At 45.7% G+C, this 20,821-nt stretch overlaps 5 protein-coding genes across 5 annotated transcripts; 2 read left to right on the forward strand and 3 right to left on the reverse strand.

Moving 5' to 3' along the window:
* The first annotated feature begins 186 nt into the window (after positions 1 to 186).
* TrAFT101_011074 (uncharacterized protein) lies at positions 187 to 3,408 on the forward strand. The gene has a single exon (XM_024908777.2). It carries the CDS (start codon positions 383 to 385, stop codon positions 3,110 to 3,112), a length of 2,730 nt encoding a protein of 909 aa, XP_024757024.2. The 5' UTR covers positions 187 to 382; the 3' UTR covers positions 3,113 to 3,408.
* A 227-nt stretch (positions 3,409 to 3,635) lies between these two features.
* On the reverse strand, positions 3,636 to 5,420 carry TrAFT101_011075 (uncharacterized protein; the record flags this gene model as incomplete). Its single annotated transcript, XM_024906227.1, has 1 exon — positions 3,636 to 5,420. One exon carries the CDS (start codon positions 5,418 to 5,420, stop codon positions 3,636 to 3,638), a length of 1,785 nt encoding a protein of 594 aa, XP_024757025.1.
* A 2,495-nt stretch (positions 5,421 to 7,915) lies between these two features.
* TrAFT101_011076 (uncharacterized protein) lies at positions 7,916 to 8,968 on the reverse strand. The gene is made up of 3 exons (XM_024910197.2): positions 8,808 to 8,968; positions 8,542 to 8,685; positions 7,916 to 8,488 (listed from the first exon to the last, which is right to left on the reverse strand). The coding sequence occupies exons 1-3, from the start codon at positions 8,874 to 8,876 to the stop codon at positions 8,222 to 8,224; spliced, it is 480 nt and encodes a 159-aa protein (XP_024757027.1). The 5' UTR covers positions 8,877 to 8,968; the 3' UTR covers positions 7,916 to 8,221.
* Positions 8,969 to 15,384: 6,416 nt separating this feature from the next.
* On the forward strand, positions 15,385 to 18,072 carry TrAFT101_011077 (uncharacterized protein). The gene has a single exon (XM_024908778.2). The coding sequence runs from the start codon at positions 15,499 to 15,501 to the stop codon at positions 17,755 to 17,757; it is 2,259 nt and encodes a 752-aa protein (XP_024757028.2). The 5' UTR covers positions 15,385 to 15,498; the 3' UTR covers positions 17,758 to 18,072.
* On the reverse strand, positions 18,019 to 20,505 carry TrAFT101_011078 (uncharacterized protein). Its single transcript, XM_024908779.2, has one exon. The coding sequence runs from the start codon at positions 20,080 to 20,082 to the stop codon at positions 18,280 to 18,282; it is 1,803 nt and encodes a 600-aa protein (XP_024757029.1). The 5' UTR covers positions 20,083 to 20,505; the 3' UTR covers positions 18,019 to 18,279.
* Positions 20,506 to 20,821: the final 316 nt, after the last annotated feature.

Consider the following 20,821-nt stretch of genomic DNA (forward strand, 5'->3'; position numbering starts at 1 on the left):
TGTTGTATGTTTTCGTTTTTTATTTTTTTCTCCCCCGCTATTGCTGTTTATACGTACATCTTTACTTAAGGTGCTTGGTGCAATATCGCTATTTTGGGCATGCGTAACTTCTTTTTTTATGTCGATTAAATAGCTTGCAGCTGATCTTATTACCTCCTTCACAACCTCCACGTCTCCTCCTCATGTCTTTGTAGTTATGTGGCTGTGTATCTGTTTGCTATGCCTCTAATGGGTTTCGGGCATAGCTTAATGTCTCCAGGGCAGAATTGCAGGCAGAATTGATTTGTCTGTTTGCCCGATGCAACCTTGTCTTGGTTGCTCTATGAATCAAAGCTGCTGCAATCCATGGACTCTCATCTTTGTTCCTACGCGTATGTAAAACATGGCCGCCAATTACGAATATGACAAGATTGACCTTGATGGACCCGGCTTTCGACTTGTGCGGCTTCACCAAGGCGACGGCGGCGACTTGAGTTGCGATCTTTTTCAAGCAGTCCTACACCAACACGATGAATTGATACCGTATGAAGCGCTCTCTTACACATGGGGGCCGACCGGAGGCCATCACAGCATCGTTGTCAATGACCAAAGAATGGGAATCACTGCAAATTTACACCTGGCTCTCATGAACCTTCGCTATCCGCACAGCGACCGAATACTCTGGGTAGATGCCGTTTGCATCGATCAGAGCAATGTGAAAGAGAGGAACCATCAGGTTGCGCACATGAGCGACATTTATAAACAAGCCGGCCGTGTTATTTTCTTCCTGGGGAATGCAACATTTACGACTGATGCATTCATGCATTGTATGCAGCTTGTTCAGCAGGAGTGCTCCAAGCACGCGTATCGATCCTGGACGCGGGACGATATACGCTGGAAGAAGATTTGGGCAGCTGTCCAGGAGAAGACACAAGGATTTGACGATGTGCCATGCCAGGGATTCAAGAGTCTTCTCAGTCGGTCTTGGTTTCGCAGGGTCTGGATTTTGCAGGAAGTGGCCAATGCAAAGGCCGCCGTTGTATGTTGCGGGAATCGAGAAATACCGGCAAATACTTTTGCCATTGCGCCCATCATCTTTGGCGTTAAACCAAGCGTACACTGCCAGTCTGTCATTGACATTATGCCTGGTCCCTGGAGAAAATCTTCTTGGTGGAGCGAAAAGCCATGCCTTTACACTTTATTCCTCAGATTTGGGGAGACTGAAGCAAGTGAACCCCGAGATCTCATTTACGCTCTGAAAGCTATAGCTGCCGATTCCGATTCCAATTCTCCTATTTTAACACCGGACTATGAGAAGACAGAACGTCGTCTAGTTTGCGATGTTGTGGGATTTCTGCTTGGTTTTAAAAGTGACAAAGGCTTGTTGAGCAGCAGTGTGAATACGACTATCAAAGACGTCATTAAAAATCTGGAAAAGGTTAAAAATCACTGGATATGGGAAGCTGTCAAAACCGCCGACTTTGAATGCTTGGAGGGTATTTTGCGGGCTCCTGGGGTCGAAATTCCCGAGGGCACCATAAGTCTTGTGGCAGAATATGACATGACTGGAGAAATGATGAACTTGCTTCTCGCTCACCGCAACAAAGAGTCTGAGGTGGCCGTTGCCACTTTCTTGAACGCAGTGGAGATAGGCACAGTACCAGCCATAGCAGTTTTGGAGGACTATATCAGTTCCCAAACCGCAATTCCCACATTTAGTGAAAAGTTACTAGCAGCGGCACGGAATCAACGTCAAGGTGCTTCTCTGATGGAACGTTTTCTACCAAACATTCCGAAACTGGATGATTATACGAGAATTGCGGAAGCAGCAGCCGCTAACAAGGCACAGGCTATCAAGATTATACAACAGCTGATTCAGCGAAACTGCCGCATCATCTTAACTCATCAGCTTCACAAGAATGCGCTGATGAGTGGATGCTACAAAGATGTGTTGGAACTCTTCGTCAAATACCCGTTGAGCCACGATCAAATGGTTGACGGAGTGGCAATGAATGGGGTAAATGAACAGCCAGACAGCGCCAACAGTGCTAGAGCCTTCTTCAGGAGCCAAGCCAAATTCCTAATCCGCCATGCATTCTTTGACCATCAGCTATTCGCCATGTTCAAGTTGTCGGGCCAGCAGCTCGAAAGCCACGGCTATATCTTTTTAGAAGAATTCTTCATATGCGCTGCCGAGGTTTTTGCAGAATCGACGGCTGAGTTGTTATCACAACAGCGGGAACAGTTTAGTTCCGCTCTCACGATGCATTGGATCCTTGAAGACAGCGGATTTCAGATCCACGTCACTAAAGATGCTGTTCAAGCGGCTATAGATGGAAAATTTGGAAGCCAAATCTTTCGCTTCCTAAAAGAGGCGCGAGAATTTGTTATTGACTTTGAAGCTGCGTTGGGAGTAGTCAAACTCGGTAACATTCCTTCAGTAGAAAAGATTCTTCTCTACCAAGGGGGCCTCTTCCGGCGCAATGCCTCAATCGTGGGTGCGTTCCAAGAATGGTATATCTACAGCGACAAGTATATCGACAAAAGCAAGCAGCAAAAATACAACTGGTTAATTCATGCTATTTACTGCGAATGTTATGAAGCTTCCCAGCTGCTGCTCTCCTTTGGTGCTGACACTGAGCAGAAGGATTTCGATGGGCAGACTGCACTTACTGCTACCGAGAGCCATCGAATTGCGGCGTTGCTTCTTTCTTATGGTGCCAATATTGATGCGAGAGGATCCTGCCGCAGAACCCCAGTTCACTGGGCCGTATCGAGAAAGAATTATCACTTGGCGGAACTGCTTCTTGTCTGCGGCGCCGATGTTAACACCACGGATCATTTTGGAGAAACTCCGCTTGATGTGGCGGCGCAATTTGGCAATGATACTTCACTATTTAGAATGCTTCGTGAATACGGAGCATATAAGATGACGACGTCTTCCAGTTCAAAATTGATCGAAACTATACTGCAAGAACCAACGCCGGAGTCTCCCGTGCCCATCAGTGCCACAGTACAGGGGCTGATGGAAGAATTTGGCCTAGTTGCAAAACCACATTGTTGGGCAAACTTTGAACTGTCGCCAAAGGATAGATGCACAGGTCAGAAGAGAAGACGATCTTTGATGCACTAAGTAGCTACTTCAAAGGCCAAAAGTGATTGCGCGTTTCGCTAGTCTTTAAGAGCTTGTGTAGAGTCACAACTCGATTAAAGGCAAAGCGTTGCTAAAAGAATTTTGTTTTTGGAAAGATAGTAGGCCAATAACAACTGCTAATAAATGATAGTTGAATGATGCGTGAATTGTTACAGTTCGTCTTGTTTTATAGTATGATTATCATGACACCAAGCGGCGCTGATTTTTATAGTTGATATTGAAGCGAGCTTCCGATTGTTGCTTGCATGAAAATAATTAATTGTATTATAAGATCCATAGCCTCAAAACTGTCTAACATCACAAACTACTAGATAATTCCCCTGTTTACCAATTGATGAAGTCGTACGCTCCCGGAGCATTAGCTGCACAGAAGAACACGCCCCGCTCTATAAAACAATCCATGCTTATGTCAAACTCCTTGCTAGAAGAACCGTTTGAACATACCGACCATAGTTTCCAAGTCTAGAATATATATGCGTTTCCCTCTTATTGAATCCATCGTCTATTGCGCAAACTTAGATTTGGCACGGAGCTTCTTGCCAAACTTGTACATCAACAATGTGCCAATTATTCCCATCACGCTGAGCCCGGCCAAGACTGTCACACCTTTGTGTACGCCCAAGTTGACAAACATTGGCCTGGCAGCAAGAATGCATCCGGAAGCAATAGCGGATCTGATCAAATCGTTGCCCGTAAAGATTGACGCCGCGTATTGAGGATACGAAACCGGTACATACATGAAGAGGCCCTGGATGACACAGTATTGGCCGACAACAAAAATGGCTACGCCAATCAGCGGCACAATCCAGTGGATACTGGCGCGAGCAGTCCAAGCAAATATGAAAAGCCCAACCGGAATAACAAAAGAACCAAATATGGCTGGCAGCAAGCGATGTTCCTGCTCTCGAAACCCGTTCTTGATGTTATCCGGAATCATGTAAAAGTAAAGATAGGCAAAGTACAGAATGAGGCCAATGATGGCGCCCACCTCACAGGCCAAGAACGCAAGACCCGTCTCTCCAAGGTTGAAGCCATAGAAAGGTGGGAAGACGAGAGGGAAAACCTCAAAAAAGGTGAAATAGATTGCGTATGTCAAGGCTGTGTACATGTTAACAAAGAAGATTGACGGATCTTTGATCGTGATTTCAAATGGCCGGATCAGCGCAGCAATAAGCACGCTCGAGCTTGTCATGTGTCTCTGATCGATTTCACTCTGAGACTGGAGACGCGAATCACCAGTGAGCTTTCGAAGTCGCTTGGCGCGCCTCAAAAGAATGTTGGGTGTGGATGTTTCGGGAGTTAGTGCCAGCAAAAATATGGCCATGACCGCGCAGATCCAGACAACTTCCCATAGAGGCCATCTCCAGCCCTTTGCCATTGCAGCAAAGCCAGCGAATGTAGGCCCGACGGCAGGTCCTGCCCAGAATGACAACACCCACCAACCAAGGCCGTAGGGAAAGTAAATGAGAGTGAAGATGTCTCCTATGGAAGCTCCTCCAATGGCTATGCCCACGCTCCCAAAAAAGCCGGCAAAGAATCGAATGGCCAAGAGGCCACCGAAGCTGTTGATCGTCGCTGCTGGGAATGAGAGAGCAAAGAAGACGATGAATGTGAGGTAGTAGACTGGATTTCTTCCAATCACTGGAATTTCTGTGAGCGGGCCAAAGATCAGTGGCCCTACGCCATAAGCCAAGACATACAGAGCAAGGCCAAGCTCAGATGCTTCTATGCTGACGCCAAAATGTTCCACGATGCCTGGCTCAGAGAAAGCAAAGACTGAACCGGCTACGTAGGTGACCCATGTATACAAGCAGATAACGAAGACAATGTAGCTTTTCTTCAGCGACGACCAGTTGCGAGGGTTCTCTGGATCATCGGTTGTGTACCAATCGACTAGAATAAGCCCATCGTTTGTTTGATGTGGAGCAATAGGCTCACTTTTTGTCCTTTGGAGCTCACCTTGTTGTTCAAGGTCGATTCTTTGATCTCTATATGGACCGCTTTGGATGCTTGCTGCCGTTGGTTTTCTGCCCAAGTCTTCTCCATCATTACCAGCAGTATCAGAAGACGAAGCGGATAGAGATAGAGGAGCGCCAGATTGTTGATTAATTTGTGAATTTGAAGGACCAGAGGTAGCCTCTTGTTGTTTCTCTTTGCCGATTAAGAGCGCTGCGTATTCTGGTCCTAGCACGAAACCTGGCTTCTCTTCAGGATATTGCAGCCATTTGTTTCCAGAAATAAACCGAATGGCTTGACCAAGCGCTGACTCTCGGAATAGATCAGACATATCTCTAATTCCCTTTATATATAGTTTGTGCTTCGACAAGTAATAAAAAAATTATAAAACTCTGATGAAGGGCAGTGTGAATATTGAGTGAAGATGCCGAAGCTAAGCTGCTGTCGGCTCTAATCTATGAAGGCTCAAAGCATACTTTATATCAGCAGAGGCTTACGATCAATTATAAATCACCACCCTATCTTACATGTAAGTCGAAGAGTAAATTTGAAAACGGAATCTTCGGATGATAAACGTCACAATCCGTGAATCCACGGGGTGGTAAGTAGGTGCATATCGATGGCAGGGATTTGAAATGTTAAACTAAGATTGCTTTTGAAGAGCCATCACGACTATTAGCTTCATTTGATATGCCGGCACCTAATCTTGTCAAGTAGGCGGCTCTGGATTTGCCACGAATACTGTTTGAACCCACAACAAATTCAATTTAGACTCTTTAGATCAAGATGATGTCTAATCAGCTCAATTTAGACATACAAGATAGTTATCCTTGCGTGGATATACTGAGGCAATAGATGTGATTTCTGATAATTGAACAATATTCGATTATCAATTACATACACTCCGGCGCTGTCCTATGCCGCTGAAATCCAGTCCTTTGGCAGTATATCATAACCGAAAGCGACTTTGTGTATAACAACATACTTTATCTCGCGAGAGTAATCTTCTGGAACCTTACCAACAGATCATTTCCAGATTTAAGAGCTTATGGCGTTGAGATCCAAAATTTCGGCTTTAACCGCCCCGCGATGCTGCTTGCGGAAAGGGAAGCCTCAATCATGTTGACTTTAAAGGCTAGCTTGCATTTTCCAAATTCAGAAAAAAAGCAGCACAGAAATTTCCATTTGGAGTTAGTCTCTCCATCGCTCATCTGTGCCATTGTATATCAGCCCCTGTCACAGACGTCGTGGAATAATCCTAGGAATTAAGATAATAGAAGCTAGCTTGTTTGAATTGTTAATGCCTCTTGCGAGCTGGCCGCTAGTTATCTGATTAAATGCTGCGTTGGATGTCGAGGCGGCTCATAGTATTACAAATTGATGAGTCCATGCTTCGTATTCCACATTGGATTCAAAACTTTATTATGACATCATAACTCATATGTAAGAAGAGTAACATTTGTAGATAAAGCGATATCTTGTATTTCAATGTTACAACTTTGGCCAATGATCTCCGCGCTCGAAGTTAATATTGCCTTAAAGAAGGGTCTAAAGTTACGTGAAGCAGATGAGAAATTTTGAAAGTTGAGTTGAAGCTGATACCATTTTGCTAACAAGGATTATTCACACCGCTCAGTCTCTATTATCTTTCCATTAGAGAACATAATTTCTGAGGCTATTGGGATACAGACGGACGCGAGTCCGAATACGATTGCTCCAAGGCAACGCTTCTTGCGTTCATAAGCAAGTGTTTATTAAGATATTCCGATAGTAGTTAGAACTCATATTACTTTACTCCTCTGTGTCTAAGTATACATGTAACGCAAACCGCGGTGTTATGAAAGCTGCTTATACGCAATTAAGATAGATTCAATTATTCAATTCTTTGAGTTATTTTTCGGAAGTTTCAAGAAGCGGCTTAATAATTGTGACTCCTAACAAACGCTTCTGTAACAAGGCGATTCGAAACAATAGAGAGTATGTCAGATTGTGACATCGCTGCTACATATCTTATGAGTATCCATTTTGGACGCCCGATAAGTTGCCACCTGCATGTATGGTGCTTTAAATAATGGGCGTGATCCGCATTTAGCCGTGGGATGCTGGGCAATTGCGAATGCAGTAGGTAAATTTGCCCAGCCAAGCTGTACATTACGTCGGTGGCGATAAAGTCGATGAAACTTGTTCGTGATGGTAATTATTTCTGTTTGCAGATACCAGACCGATAGTAGAAGAGCCGTCTGTGAACTAATTAGAAGGCTATATATGGGGAACAGCGTACCTAGATCTGAGTCGAAGCAACACGGCGGTTGCTTAAACTCTCTGCAGACGTGAGCTACTCTATTTATTTAGCAATCAATCCAATGAGTGTGTAACAAAACTGCATACTATCTTTAAATTCCACTTATAGTTTATGTTCATTACTCCTTTCTCTGGATCTCAGTATATTTAGGAAGAACTCTACCTCTGTTGTTGCCGACTAGCCATCACTGGAGTAACTCGAATGTACTTCGTTCACGCATGTGACTCTCTTCACTAATGTTGATGCATTGAGTTCATGAATTCGCTATATTGACCGTTACCTTCACAGCTGGCTCAACCGATTATAATATTGGCATCACGCACTACCCGTGACATCTAGCGAGGTAGTACAAAAGCGATGCTCAATTTTGTTTCTCCACATGGCGGCTTGCTCGTAAGCCAGATTCACTAGGAAACATCTAATTTTTCACTACCATACACATACTCTCTACAGGTCAATGCTTAATCTCTTCACAAAAAAATTGTCCTTTCAAAAGCAAAAACAAAAAGATAAAAACATACAACAGCCGGTGTTCGCCAGTGGTCACCCACCTGACTACTAATCTGCCGGTTAGTGGCTTGTCTATGGGGGAGCAGACGGGACCCCGAATTCTCCACTACCTATGGTCGTATGTGATGGACGTATCTGCATATTCAATATATAAAAGGGAGCTCGTCGTTTGAAGAGATGGTTAGGATAGGATAGCCACGCCGCCTCGGATCCGTCTGTTTGCGCCATTGGCAGCTGGTCGTAAGAGAATAACTGGTTATCCGTGTTTAATCCCTTGCCTTTGGCTGTCTGACTGTACTCAGCCAATCCCTATTTGAAGTCTAATGCTCCGCCTCTGAGCCCGGTTTCGAAGTCTTCTCAGCCTCTTTCTTCAGATCAGCGTTGAATTTGTCCCAAGGACCCAGATCGAATTTCCTTGAGTTCCACCACGGCGAAGAGAGCGTGATCAAGAGTCCTCGGAAATCCTCTCCTTGAGTGAAAGTGGTGCTTCCTGGAGTTGCTTCGCTGGGAGTGAAATGGAACTGATGCACGCCCTTGGCAAGTCCGAATAACGACCCCTCCCACTGAAAGGATTCAGGCGAATTCTCCTATCCAAGCTTAGCATATGTCCTTGTCTTACAGACGCAATCTGGCGATTTACCACTACGACTGGATTGTGTGTACTTCCATTCATGTTGACTTTCAGGCCGTCCCCCGCTTTCAGATCCAGAGGTTGCTTGCTGGGGTCGACAGGCTGAATGTTCCAGCCGGGTTGCCATTGCGAATAGCGCGCAAAGTCCAAAAACTACATGTATATGGCAGACTCGTTAGTGCGAGAGGCATGAGATCCTATGCTGCTGCTCGACTGTTGCTTATATGTAGGGAGATGTAGATCTCAGGACATCCTGTTCAAGTCGACGCACGTACCACTGACCTGACAACGGCTGGCGACGCAGCAATCTCAATCTTTGTAGATACGCTCAAGATCGGGCTCATGGTTGTCTTGAATGAGAAATCTGCAGATGATTGTGAAAAATAAAGATGGCTTAGATGATAACGGACATGCTTTCATAATATTATGAGTAACATTACGAACCTTTAACCATGTTATGATGTTAGGATTTAGCGCGAATCCCATGTTCAGCTAGGCGAAATCCTTCCGTTTGTCAGCGTGCGCCACGCCGCCTAATAGATATAATAGCGCGCCGTGCGCGCTGAACACGGGTTATATAGATCATAATAGCATACAACACTTAGTTTTATTTGTAAAAAAACATCAACTACGGTGCTTATATATATCACCTCGAAATGTCAATGTGGGATTCTAAGCTTTCACGACATATCTCTTTATGGTGTATGTCATTTTGAGGCTTAGTAAAGCAGTACACCTGTTGATACAACCATTTCGCCGCTGGAAACAGATTAAACACACATCAAGTAGTTGCTAAAAGAGATTGTCAGATATAAGCGGGCTTCGAAATAGTCTGCCACTCGCAACTACTAAACACGTTCGACAATAGGATAGCATTTAGCGAGACGCGCCATTAAGCGAATAATCGTGTGCGTGAAGAGCTATCTTTGGTCAGCGAGAATCCCAGCGAAAGACAATTTGTGTGAAGCATGATGTGCCTTATATGCAGACGGAACATTGAAGTACTTATTGATTCAGCTAATGATAGCGATACGTAGTCATACCCCCATGCCCATATGCTTAGAGCTACAACCCTGGGTTGTTACGCCCAAGGCAGGAATTGTATCGGGCGTCAATATAATAAATAGCTGCCCGCCGAGCAAGCAGCACGGGGTACAGCCGTGCACTAAATGCATGTATCCTTGAAGGTGAGGCATCGAAATATTGACCACAGCCACAACATAGCCCACAATGGAGTATATACCATGTCTTTCATACTCACGCAGTGATTTTCTATATATAACGTGCTCGACTTTAATTTTGTTCAGAGTCAAGTGGCACCTCCACATTTATCTAGAAGGTAGACAGCAATTCAAGGGATAGTGAGGAATTACAACTCAAGGAAAGTTTATGCCAAAGTTACTGATTTCATGGCACAAAGACAACTTGAAGAGGGCGCGTCCTGCGTGGAGAAATTGTCTCCATGAAGTCTCAGAGAGCCTTTGATAGTGCAGTAGGCATTGGCTAATGGCGTAACGTGTTGTGGAACGAAGAAGACATTGTAACTTCGCAAGATAACGGCGGGTGCGTGATTCGCCCAGCTTGCCCACTTCACAATGGTGACCATCATGGTAGCCACATTGGAACACGCCGCTTCACTGTGCAATGCAAATTTTCTACGTTGAATCCGCCATTCAATCCGCCAAAGCATGGTTACAGGCTAGCTAAAACAGTGGTTCCCATTCTGTTTCCGTGGTGATGAAGGACGCTGTTTCTCTAACACGGGTTCTGAGATATTCTTATCTTTGGATCGACGACCTTTGTATCCTAAGCGGGTGTCAGAAAACCAAGTTTTCCGGGGTCCAGTACACTTACGAGGATGAAGGCTACAAGAAAAACTCGTGAGCATGTGAATTCTCTGTCTTAGAAACGGAATACTGCGTTGGGAATGCCTTGAAGGCTATGATTAGAAACTAATCTTATGATCAACAATATTCTATTATTTAACCACTTGAATGATGCTAAAGAGCGAATCAATGCAAAGCGCGCTATCCAGGCTAACTCATAGAAAAGAGCAGCACTAAAGAGCTGCCCAAAAGTTTCAGTGTTTTGACACCTAGAAACGGCAACTCGAGGCATCCACCCGGAGGAGACTCACAAAATCGTCCAATCGCTTGCCAGCTATCATTTTGATTTCTCGCGACTGAGCGAACGGCGCAGGAAATAATGATTTTATGGTATCTGGAATGGGGACAGGCTACTGGAGAGCCTCTGTTGAAGAATTGTAGCACCTCTTCCCAAGGCCGAAGCCATAAATATGCCACCATGGACCTGAGCGGCTGTAGATGGCGAGATATCGGTTGATATGATAGATTTCTATGGAAGGGAAGGTATCGATCATCTCTCGGGAGCTTCTGTGGTTCCATCGGGTTACAAGCCAACGAGTCGTTGGCCTGCATACCTGCCTCGATAACACTGAGGGCTACTCTACGCCGAAAGGAACCTTACCATTTTGTAAATACAGATGATTCTGAAATCGTTGTTTAAGGATTGTGTATTCCTGAAAAAAAAAAAAGAAAAAAAAAGAGAAAGGTAAGAAAAATCGTCAGTTTTACTTCATTCAACATACCCAGCTTCTCCTCTATATTGATTGCTAAAACAACAGAAAGAAACCCCTTAACCTAACTGCAAGGCAAAAATGAAAATGTTTTTGCGGTATTATATCGTTATTTTCCATAAGAGTCATTATCTTGTACCATGGAGGTTTCTGTACTGTGGACGCTGTAGGGTTGAGTTGTTACTTGCTTAAAAACATAATACCACTTTTCCATTTTGCGGAAGCTGTGTTTATAATTTATAATCATTATAATTTATAATCATGGTCAATTGAACATTAAGGTTTATATATTCTCTTTCAATCGCATCACAGATTGTGCGGACTTGTTCAAAATTCATGTGTTCATATTCCAAATTGCCGTCAAAACACAGTATTATCGGTTGCGACTTGTTCACAAAACAGGTGAGTGGTAACGAAACAACAGGAAGTGTTTACAAGAAAAGGATGTAAATTACCCTGCTTACTCTTGTAATACAATAACATAATTGTGTAACATTAGGAGATTTTCTACTCATTATTCCCGAATTACAGTGGATTTAGGCCATTTCCCTTTCCAGTTTAAAACACATTCATGACTTTTACACTACTTATACAGGTATTAAGCAAGACGGCATTACGTCGACACCAATGAGTCCCCATAATGCTAGATTCGCTGACCTGAGCCGCCATAATCAGAGATTTTATATCTAGCTCAGTTTATAAGATCGTAAATTAAAAAGAAATTTCATATATGAAGCATTAAATTGCGCCAGTGAGCTAACGGAAGCAAAATCGGAATATCCGAATACGACTACCTCATAAGTCGGAAAGAGGGGACTCGTCTGACAGACAGGATTAAATGGCACACTAAACAGAGCGATAATGGCCGGAGGTTTGACACTTGCAGTGCTTACACTGATTGATGGCAAATATGAAAGCAGCTCAAAGTTAAAAAGCTAGCAATAACAGCCATACGAGAATCCGATTTTGCAATCGGCCCGTGGTAGATCAACTCTACCACCGTTGTTACCCTACGATGATGGGAAGAGCAAACACTCACGCATCATCAATATCAGCGCGAAAGATTCTCAAGTGGATCAAGAAACTCATCATGTTTGGCATGACATCACACTGCAAGAGTCACATGTCTACATTGAACATGAATATGTAAATCCTGACAATGAAAGGGGAATCGGACATTTTTGACGGCTCAGACTTTTCCGACATCTGGACGTCTGTGGCATCGGAAACCGGATTAGCCGGCTCAGCCCGTCGAAAGGCAATCGCCCAAGTAGAAAGGGAAATTAGACACGGCAAGTTTAGTGCTAGTATAGAAAACAGATTGAACTAATTTGGGGCAGGTATTTCTTGTTTTGATACTGTATCTAACTTTTTCTGCACTTTTGGCTGACTTAGACTTACAAGAGATCGTAATTATTGCTCTTTTGATTTTTGAAGAAGCTATGGCCCCTCGCGGCAGGAATGGAATCATCGCTAATAGCTCAAAACATTCACAGGAGGCTGCAGTAGCTTAGGCACTCTCCAAACTCTGGAAAACGCGGGATCATGGTGCTGACCCAAATCCATTGATTGAAGGGAGCGGATGCCAAGAGCCTAGAGTAAATGATATTTGAGAATACTAAACTTACTGACCAAGCTGGCATGGCATCCTTCGGCTATACTATCCATCCTTTGCATGTGAAACCCATAAACGAAAACGAGGGATAGCTATCAAAGGCATCCAAGAGGCCGCTCGTTCTTGGCATTATGAAATAGGTTGGCCAACACTTGGTCGACAGGAGACCTAGGCCTTAGCTAGCCATGTCCATGTAGCACCCCGGGACAAGGAAATCCGAAAAAGAAACGAAAACTAGAGCTAAAAGCTAGGTAAGAGATCAGAGCATTTTTAGTTTCTAGCCCCCGAGACAACTTAGTTGGACTGGCTATCTAAGTTTAGAAATCGGGTGTGGGGGCAAAGTCAATCGAGATTGCAAGAGGCTGTAGAATCCATATGAATTTGGACCACGCTATGAAGCCACAGCGTAATAAACAGCTTGTTGGAGCAACTCGTCCGACAAACCGCCCATATAGGTCTATGTCATTGTGGTGTGCTACAGTTGCGGCTGAACTTAGTTCCCCTTCTTTCTCTCCTCCGCTTCGGGCTAGCTGCAGCTTCTCTGCTAAGCCAAGAGAAGCCAAGAGAAGCCAAGATGGGTCAAAGTTTTCGTCACCTTATTTAAGTTGTTAAGCATCAAATGCACGGTTAAAAACCAGCCCCCGCCATGAACCCGTATACACATGTCTCACTAACACAACACAGCTGCGTGACTTCGGTGTGCAACGCCGTGGATGTGCTATTTCTTGGCCGGCAACTCATAGGTCTTCGCCGGAATCGAACCTTCCTTGGTCTGTGATTCGATATCTGCTTGCCCAAAGGATGGGTTATTAGCCCCCAATGGCTTGAGAAGCGGAGGAGGATTGACCCGCGTTATCCAAGAATAGTTCAGGTCTGGCTGCAGATTCTATATCGCTGCCTCGTACTCCCTACCTATGCACTGCTCGTATGACTGCTTTTGCGACAATCAGCTGAAGCTGACACAGTGCGTGCGATAGTCCTCTTGCAGAACGGACCTGTCTGAGCACCATCGGGCACGAGAGGCACACTACATAGGCATGACCGCATTGCCTAGGTGATACATGCTGTGTTGGCCGCTGCGTCTCCAATCAGACAGATTGGGGTATCCCCTGTCACTATTCAAACCCCTGCCTTCCCGTCTAATGCAGTGCCGCATGAATTACAAGGGGCACGGGCTGCAGTCAAAGGCACTGTGCCCCAGACCTGTTGGATACTCTAGCAGCGTGCACCTGCATAAGCAGCCACGATCCTGAAGTTTAATTCCCCTCACTAGACGTCTTCCGATCGACTCCATACTTGCGCGGCAGTTTCGGAAGTCGGGCGTGCCCACGCATCTCCACAGTCCCCTGACCCGGCAGAGATGGCCGCGGGGAAAGCATGATAGTTGAGTCTCGGTTCTTTGTATGTCTATTGTCTTGCCATGTGCCAACTCAAGCCTTTTTCTAGCCGAGTTTAGCAGTGTTTCAACGAATACATTGCTTCCAATTCGTAGTTGGTCACATCGGAATATAGGCTACTTGAAATACATTGTGAGGGATTCAGTAGAAAAAAACGAGGAGAACGTAGTCAGCGGCGAGCCCCATGCTACGGCGCTGAATCGGTCCCGAGCTGCTCCTGTGGGTGCAAGGGGAAACACCTCGTAATTCTTTTACCAACTTGCTTTTTGTCCCGTCTCAAGCCTGCTTCCAATGAGAATTTTTCCGGCCATGGCATTAGAGGGGGCCTTTCTGCTGCTACCTGCGGCAGCCATTCGCTATTGACACACTAACGCTTCTTGCACTTAGCTTATACCTCCGTCAAGAAGCCATTAGAGCAAGCGGCTGATCCGCTGAAATTCAATTCTTCCAAGGCTTCCTATTTTCCGTGCCTCTAGTCTGGCTAAAGTGAGCCGGTTTGAACAGCCCTTCCACCATAGCTAGTTGTGGGCCTTCTACTCGTGCTAAAATCAGAACTCCGGTGAATATAAAGCATCACCATTTCATCTTTCACGAAGCATCGTAGCATCAGACATGGCATAGGGGACAGTCTAATTCTGTGGCTGATAAAAAACTATGATCGACGGTAAGGGTTATAGAGAACATAAGCAGCAAATCTAATGGGGGTGACAGCTCTCTGCTTTTTGTTCTTCTTTTTAATAGCCTTGCTAACAAGGTTAAGCATCTCGTATTCCCTTGCATATGGGCGTTCTCAGTGGTCCAATGGCAACAAAGGGATGCCTCGTATTCCTCAACGCTATGTAATTACATTGTATTAACTCTAGTAAAAAGCTAAACTCTCTGGCTCAGCGACGATCCGAGTGGATGAGACGTACAGTGCTTGTTTGGATCTATTGATGCTGAAATGCAAGGTTGGTTATACAAACTGTGAGTGGCCGAGTGATTATACGCTCACCGTCTTGGTCAACTCTTGGCTGGCTGATCGTGACCGCTTGGCCGAATATGGGTGCGGCTGAATCTTAGACAGAGAAGAGTCCCAGCCCGATCTTTCTCTTTCCGGCACTTCTGGTAGAGTTTAGGCCGTTAGGTAGTTTTCTGTCGAGAGCCTATACTGTATTATGTAGAGAGATGATAACTATATAAACTCTGGTTTCACCTAGATGTTAATCTTCTTTTTCTAACTATCAACTGATCTTCTGCCTGCCGACAATTTGAGGCCTAGTTACTGATCTCCTTCTCTAGGTAATCAGTTGCTATAGAGGCCGCCGCTTGTCAATATTTTGAATTTCATTATCTTAGATTGTTGATAGCTGCCCACCATGTTACTGAAGCGGGTTCTCGTTTCGGCGTTGCTCTCCCTGAGCTCTGTCAAGGCTTTTCCCAATCCAAATCACGCCAATGACCTCGAGGCTAGAGAAGCTGAAGATAACCTCGTTGCTCGTGGCGGTAACACCGATTGCGGCTCTTACGCCAGCTGGAACTACGGAAAGAACTGCTGTGTCTGCAAGGATAATGGCAAGAATTACGACTCTAAGTCTAAGACATGCAACTGTCCTCCTGGTCTGACTTGGAATGGCCATCAGTGTGTTCACGACTGTGGTAGCCAGGCTACCTGGCAATATGGCAAGTGTTCTTGTAATAACCAGGGCCAAATATACAACCCCAAGACAAAGACCTGCAGCTGCCCATCCGGGCAAGTATGGAACGGCAAGCAATGCGTTGTAGACTGCGGCAAGCAAGCACACTACGATCAATGGCAAAAGAAATGCGTCTGCAATAACAACGGCCAGGTCTACAACTCCGATACGAAGACTTGCAGCTGCCCGTCCGGGCAAGTCTGGAACGGCTACGGATGTGTTGTCGACTGCGGCAAACAAGCACACTACGACAAATGGCAAAAGAAATGCGTCTGCAATAACAACGGCGAGATCTACAACTCCAACAGCAAAACTTGCAGTTGCCCCGGTGGTCAGTACTGGAACGGCAAGAAGTGCGCATGCCCCTACGGCCAGATCTGGAACGGCAAACAGTGTGTTCCAAACTGTGGCAAGCAAGCGCATTACGATCAATGGCAGAAGAAGTGTGTTTGCAATAACAACGGCGAGGTCTATAACTCAAAGACCCAAACCTGCAGCTGCCCCGGTGGTCAATACTGGAACGGCAAGAAGTGCGCATGCCCCTATGGCCAGGTCTGGAACGGTAAACAATGCGTACCAAACTGCGGCAAAGAAGCGCATTACGATCAATGGCAGAAGAAGTGTGTTTGCAATAACAACGGCGAGGTCTATAACTCGAAGACCCAAACCTGCAGCTGCCCCGGTGGTCAATACTGGAACGGCAAGAAGTGCGCATGCCCCTATGGTCAGGTCTGGAACGGCAAACAGTGCGTACCAAATTGCGGCAAAGAGGCACACTTCGACTGGAACCAGAAGAAGTGCGTATGCAATAACAAGGGCGAGGTCTATAACTCGAAGACCCAAACCTGCAGTTGCCCCGGTGGTCAATACTGGAACGGCAAGCAGTGTGTATGCCCGTATGGTCAGGTCTGGAACGGCAAACAGTGCGTACCAAATTGCGGCAAAGAGGCACACTTCGACTGGAACCAGAAGAAGTGCGTATGCAATAACAAGGGCGAGGTCTATAACTCGAAGACCCAAACCTGCAGCTGCCCCGGTGGTCAGTACTGGAACGGAAAGCAGTGCGCTTGTCCTTACGGTCAAATTTGGAATGGAAAGCAATGCGTGCCAAACTGTGGCAAAGAGGCACACTTTGATTGGAACCAAAAGAAGTGCGTATGCAACAATAACGGCGAAGTTTACGACTCCAAGACCCAAACCTGCAGCTGCCCAGGTGGTCAATACTGGAATGGAAAGCAGTGCGCTTGTCCTTACGGTCAAATTTGGAACGGCAAACAATGCGTGCCAAACTGTGGCAAAGAGGCACACTTTGATTGGAACCAAAAGAAGTGCGTATGCAACAATAACGGCGAAATTTACGACTCCAAGACTCAGACTTGCAGCTGCCCCGACGGCCAGTACTGGAATGGAAAGCAGTGTGCTTGCCCTTACGGCCAAATCTGGAATGGAAAGCAATGCGTGCCAAACTGCGGCAAAGATGCCACCTATGACGGCCAGAAGAAGAAATGTGTTTGCAACAAACAGGGCCAAGTCTTTGATTCCAAGTCTCTAACATGCAGCTGCCCTCCAGGAACAGTTTGGAACAGCTATGCTTGCGTTCAGGATTGTGGTAAGGATGCACACTACGATTCCAATCAGAAGTGCTGCGTCTGCAATAACAAGGGCCAGATCTTCAACTCCGGAAGCAAGACCTGCAGTTGCCCGTCTGGAACAACTTGGAATGGCTCTTCCTGCGTTAAACAACCAGATTGTGGCAAGGATGCACACTACGATACCAACCAGAAGTGCTGCGTCTGCAATAAGCAGGGCCAAGTATTTAATTCCGGAAGCAAGACATGCAGCTGCCCAGGCAATCAATACTGGGACGGCAATAAATGCGCGTGCCCATATCAGTCGACATGGGACAGCAGCAAGAAGACGTGCAAACAAACCTCGCCTTAAGATGACGAGAGTGTAGGTATTCTATGAGAGTACTGTCCTGACTCTCATTAACATATGGAGGAATTTGTTAAATATGACTACTCTGTTACATAAATTGGAACAAGCTGTTAAGAGAAAAAAAATGGCAAACGACTTGAAAAAAAAGGAGGGGGCTTCTTTTGCCTGGAGCAACTTTTCTCTTCTCTTGAGGCGTGCGGTGGGAATGAAATGTGGATAATGATGGGCAGCCTCTACACTTTGAGAAATGCAGCCACTGTAGTAATGCAAACTTTTTAGGTCTACGATACCTCTTTATGTGATATTATTAAGCCTGTGTGATGGTAAATGACTTTATGGATTATCATTGACAAAGGTAGGCTTTATTAATTATAGAGGCCTTGAAGTTATGCGGTCATGCTGATAACCCCACAATAAGTGAGCAAACTCATAGGTGTCCAATGCAGCATGATATATGGCTGATAGACATATTGAAGGCTAAATGCAAAGTAAAGCTCGTATAAAACGTCTCTCCAGCACTCTCTTCTAAACCGCTATAGATTGAAAATCAGGATTTCGAACATCTGCTTCCAATACGGTGCCATTCATAAACTTAGTTCCCTTCTTCAATATCTCCACACGGCCAGGATGCAAGTGCCGTGGCGGCTCATTAACCACTGTTCCATTTGCGTAAATGATGCCCCCCCACGTTTCCGACAAACTAGTCATTTTGAGTTCTGAGCTCGCGCCCGACAGCAGCGGCGAAACAGAGCTCACGTTGCAATTTTGGCTAACCATATACAAGTTTAAACCGACAGCTAGAGTGTACAAGTCGGCGCTTAGCTGATTCCAATTGTGTTGGCCCTTCACAACTACGCCAATGTAATCAGTAAGTATAACGGTTGGCCAACTCTGAGGGTTCATGTTGTTAACACCCATCCAGTAGAGCGCTGGATTGGTAGGCATAATTCCAATGCCCTCAATAGTATACAGGGTCGTAGTGAAGATGTCTGCGCTCACAAGCCATTGACTTATATGAAACGTGTCAGAGCTACCTCCTCGAGCCACTGCCTTCCAGTCGGATGCCTGGTCCTCCGCCATGGGCTGAGTATCGCCCAAATTCGACCAATCGTCATTGATAGAGAGCACATTGGCCTGGTATATGCCATCAGATACAGAGTCTTGAGGCACGCCTGACTGCAAATCTCCGGCAAGAAGGAATAGCACACAGCCGTTTCCTCCATTTTGATCCATGAAATAAGACGCTGGCTTTTGGTTGAATGTGCTGCTGGTGTCCAAATTGCCGCAGCGATTGTTTACGCCTTTGAGTTTACTGAAAAAGTCATCGACTATCGAGCTGGTCCAGTAAATGGGCCCCAGACTGGGCACCTCGCGAATGCCGACCAGGTATCGGACGTGGAAAATGATGATCTCTCCCGGACTCTCAGCTGTGAACTGGTTGATTTCACTAATCACACTATCGAGGGATTCCCCTGTATTGCCAAGGGCGATCTCAGCCGTCTCGTCATTGACGTGCATGGTCCAAAAACTGTACTTGGAGGTATTCGTAACGGAATGCACTGATCCAACACGTAGATCGAAATAGCGAGCACCTGCGTAGAGTTGATCGTAGATGCTGATTCCTTGCGTCTGTGTATTTTCGCTGATACCTCCTCCAATAATCTGGTTGCTGATGTACGACATTCCAGAATCATGGCTCCCGGGTATGACAACGTGCTGGATCTGCCTGTCTTTAATCACATCGTACATGTTCTTCATCCAGTTCCCGGGGCCGTATTTAATCGATGTCATGAAGCCATAGCTATCGCTGCCCGTGATAACCAGCGTTACAGGGGACTGCTCCGCTGGGTCCAGGTACTCACGCTGGCCCTGGCCCAAACCAGTAAGGTCAATTACCGTGCGGGCTGGGTGCGTATCCGGGATATGAGTTGTGGCTCTGATGAAGAACGTTTTACTCGTCCCATCGATGGCATAGTACGCCTCGCCGTTGTCATCCACAGCACTTGCTCCAGCTTTATTGGTGTAGACAACAACATTCTGGCGAGCATGGCCCTGTGGAACATCGCCCCAGTCAAAAGTATCCATTTGATATGAGTGCGTATTCTGCAACACAAATCTGTGAGGCGTAAGATTTACAATGGTGATGTATTGTCGTGAGCCAGGCACGCTGTTGATGCCCTCGATGAGGTTCCATGGCATGTATGTTCCATTTGGCGGCGCTTCGTTGCTGTAAGTGAGATTTTGAGGATTGCAGGCGTTGATGGCTGCACTTCCGGCAGCGAATATCCAACCGCAGCCGGCCGCAGCCAAGATGGCGTTGAACCTCATTGAAAATATTCTGACGCTCCTTTGTAGGTTCTCTCTTTCCCTTTACTGCGCAAACAATGAATTGTTTGGGAGGCGTTGAAGAGATTCTGCCACCAACCCAAATTTCACCTGCACCTCTTCACCTAGCAATATTATGCAAAAATCGTATCGCCCAGTTTCAATGGCCGCTGTGTTGAAGCACTCGATTTAGAATGAATATCCTGATTGAAACTTTTGCTGGGACAAATACCGTATAATGCACTCGATTAATTTGAGACACCGAACATTTAGTAATGACCAACAATAGGGCAGACAGCAGCAGTACAGCGCCCTTGGAGGGAGCATATGAAGACCCAAAAGGTTTACTAGACAAAAGGCCTTGTAGAGTTAATATACCTATGGCAGTCGCTTGATCTTCCCATCAAGGCCACCACCTCGGCCCGCAGAACCGTTGTACATGACCACATGTTAAAAGCAGGTGGGAAAGCTATATAGTTTCTGTGTAGACTTTTCTTAGCGCTACGGTCAGATGAGGATACAATCGGGGGCACAATGAAACATCGCAGGAGGTTGAGCATTAATAAAGAGCACGAATGTGGGTGATAGGCTGGGAATTAGTGCACGAGGATCGAGGCTAGGTCATTAAGAGCAGTTCAACAGGAAAGGGGCCGCAGCTAACTAATTTAAAGCTTTCAACGAACTTTAACGGCTCTGAACTTGAGACCATCTATGAAGAAAGATTGGTTGATGGATTGGCGGC

The sequence above is a fragment of the Trichoderma asperellum genome, chromosome 7, assembly GCF_020647865.1.
Source record: "Trichoderma asperellum chromosome 7, complete sequence".
NCBI lineage: Eukaryota > Fungi > Ascomycota > Sordariomycetes > Hypocreales > Hypocreaceae > Trichoderma > Trichoderma asperellum.

Bases quoted from the DNA above. Each gene is read 5' to 3' on its own strand.
- TrAFT101_011074 (XM_024908777.2), top strand. From the start codon at position 383: ATGGCCGCCAATTACGAATATGACAAGATTGACCTTGATGGACCCGGC.
- TrAFT101_011076 (XM_024910197.2), bottom strand. From the start codon at position 8,876: ATGAGCCCGATCTTGAGCGTATCTACAAAGATTGAGATTGCTGCGTCG. The intron at 8,686-8,807 runs GTACGTGCGTCG...ATATACATGTAG, and splicing joins CAGCCGTTGTCAGGTCAGTG to TTTTTGGACTTTGCGCGCTA. The intron at 8,489-8,541 runs GTAAATCGCCAG...AAGCTTGGATAG, and splicing joins CACACAATCCAGTCGTAGTG to GAGAATTCGCCTGAATCCTT.
- TrAFT101_011078 (XM_024908779.2), bottom strand. From the start codon at position 20,082: ATGAGGTTCAACGCCATCTTGGCTGCGGCCGGCTGCGGTTGGATATTC.
- TrAFT101_011077 (XM_024908778.2), top strand. From the start codon at position 15,499: ATGTTACTGAAGCGGGTTCTCGTTTCGGCGTTGCTCTCCCTGAGCTCT.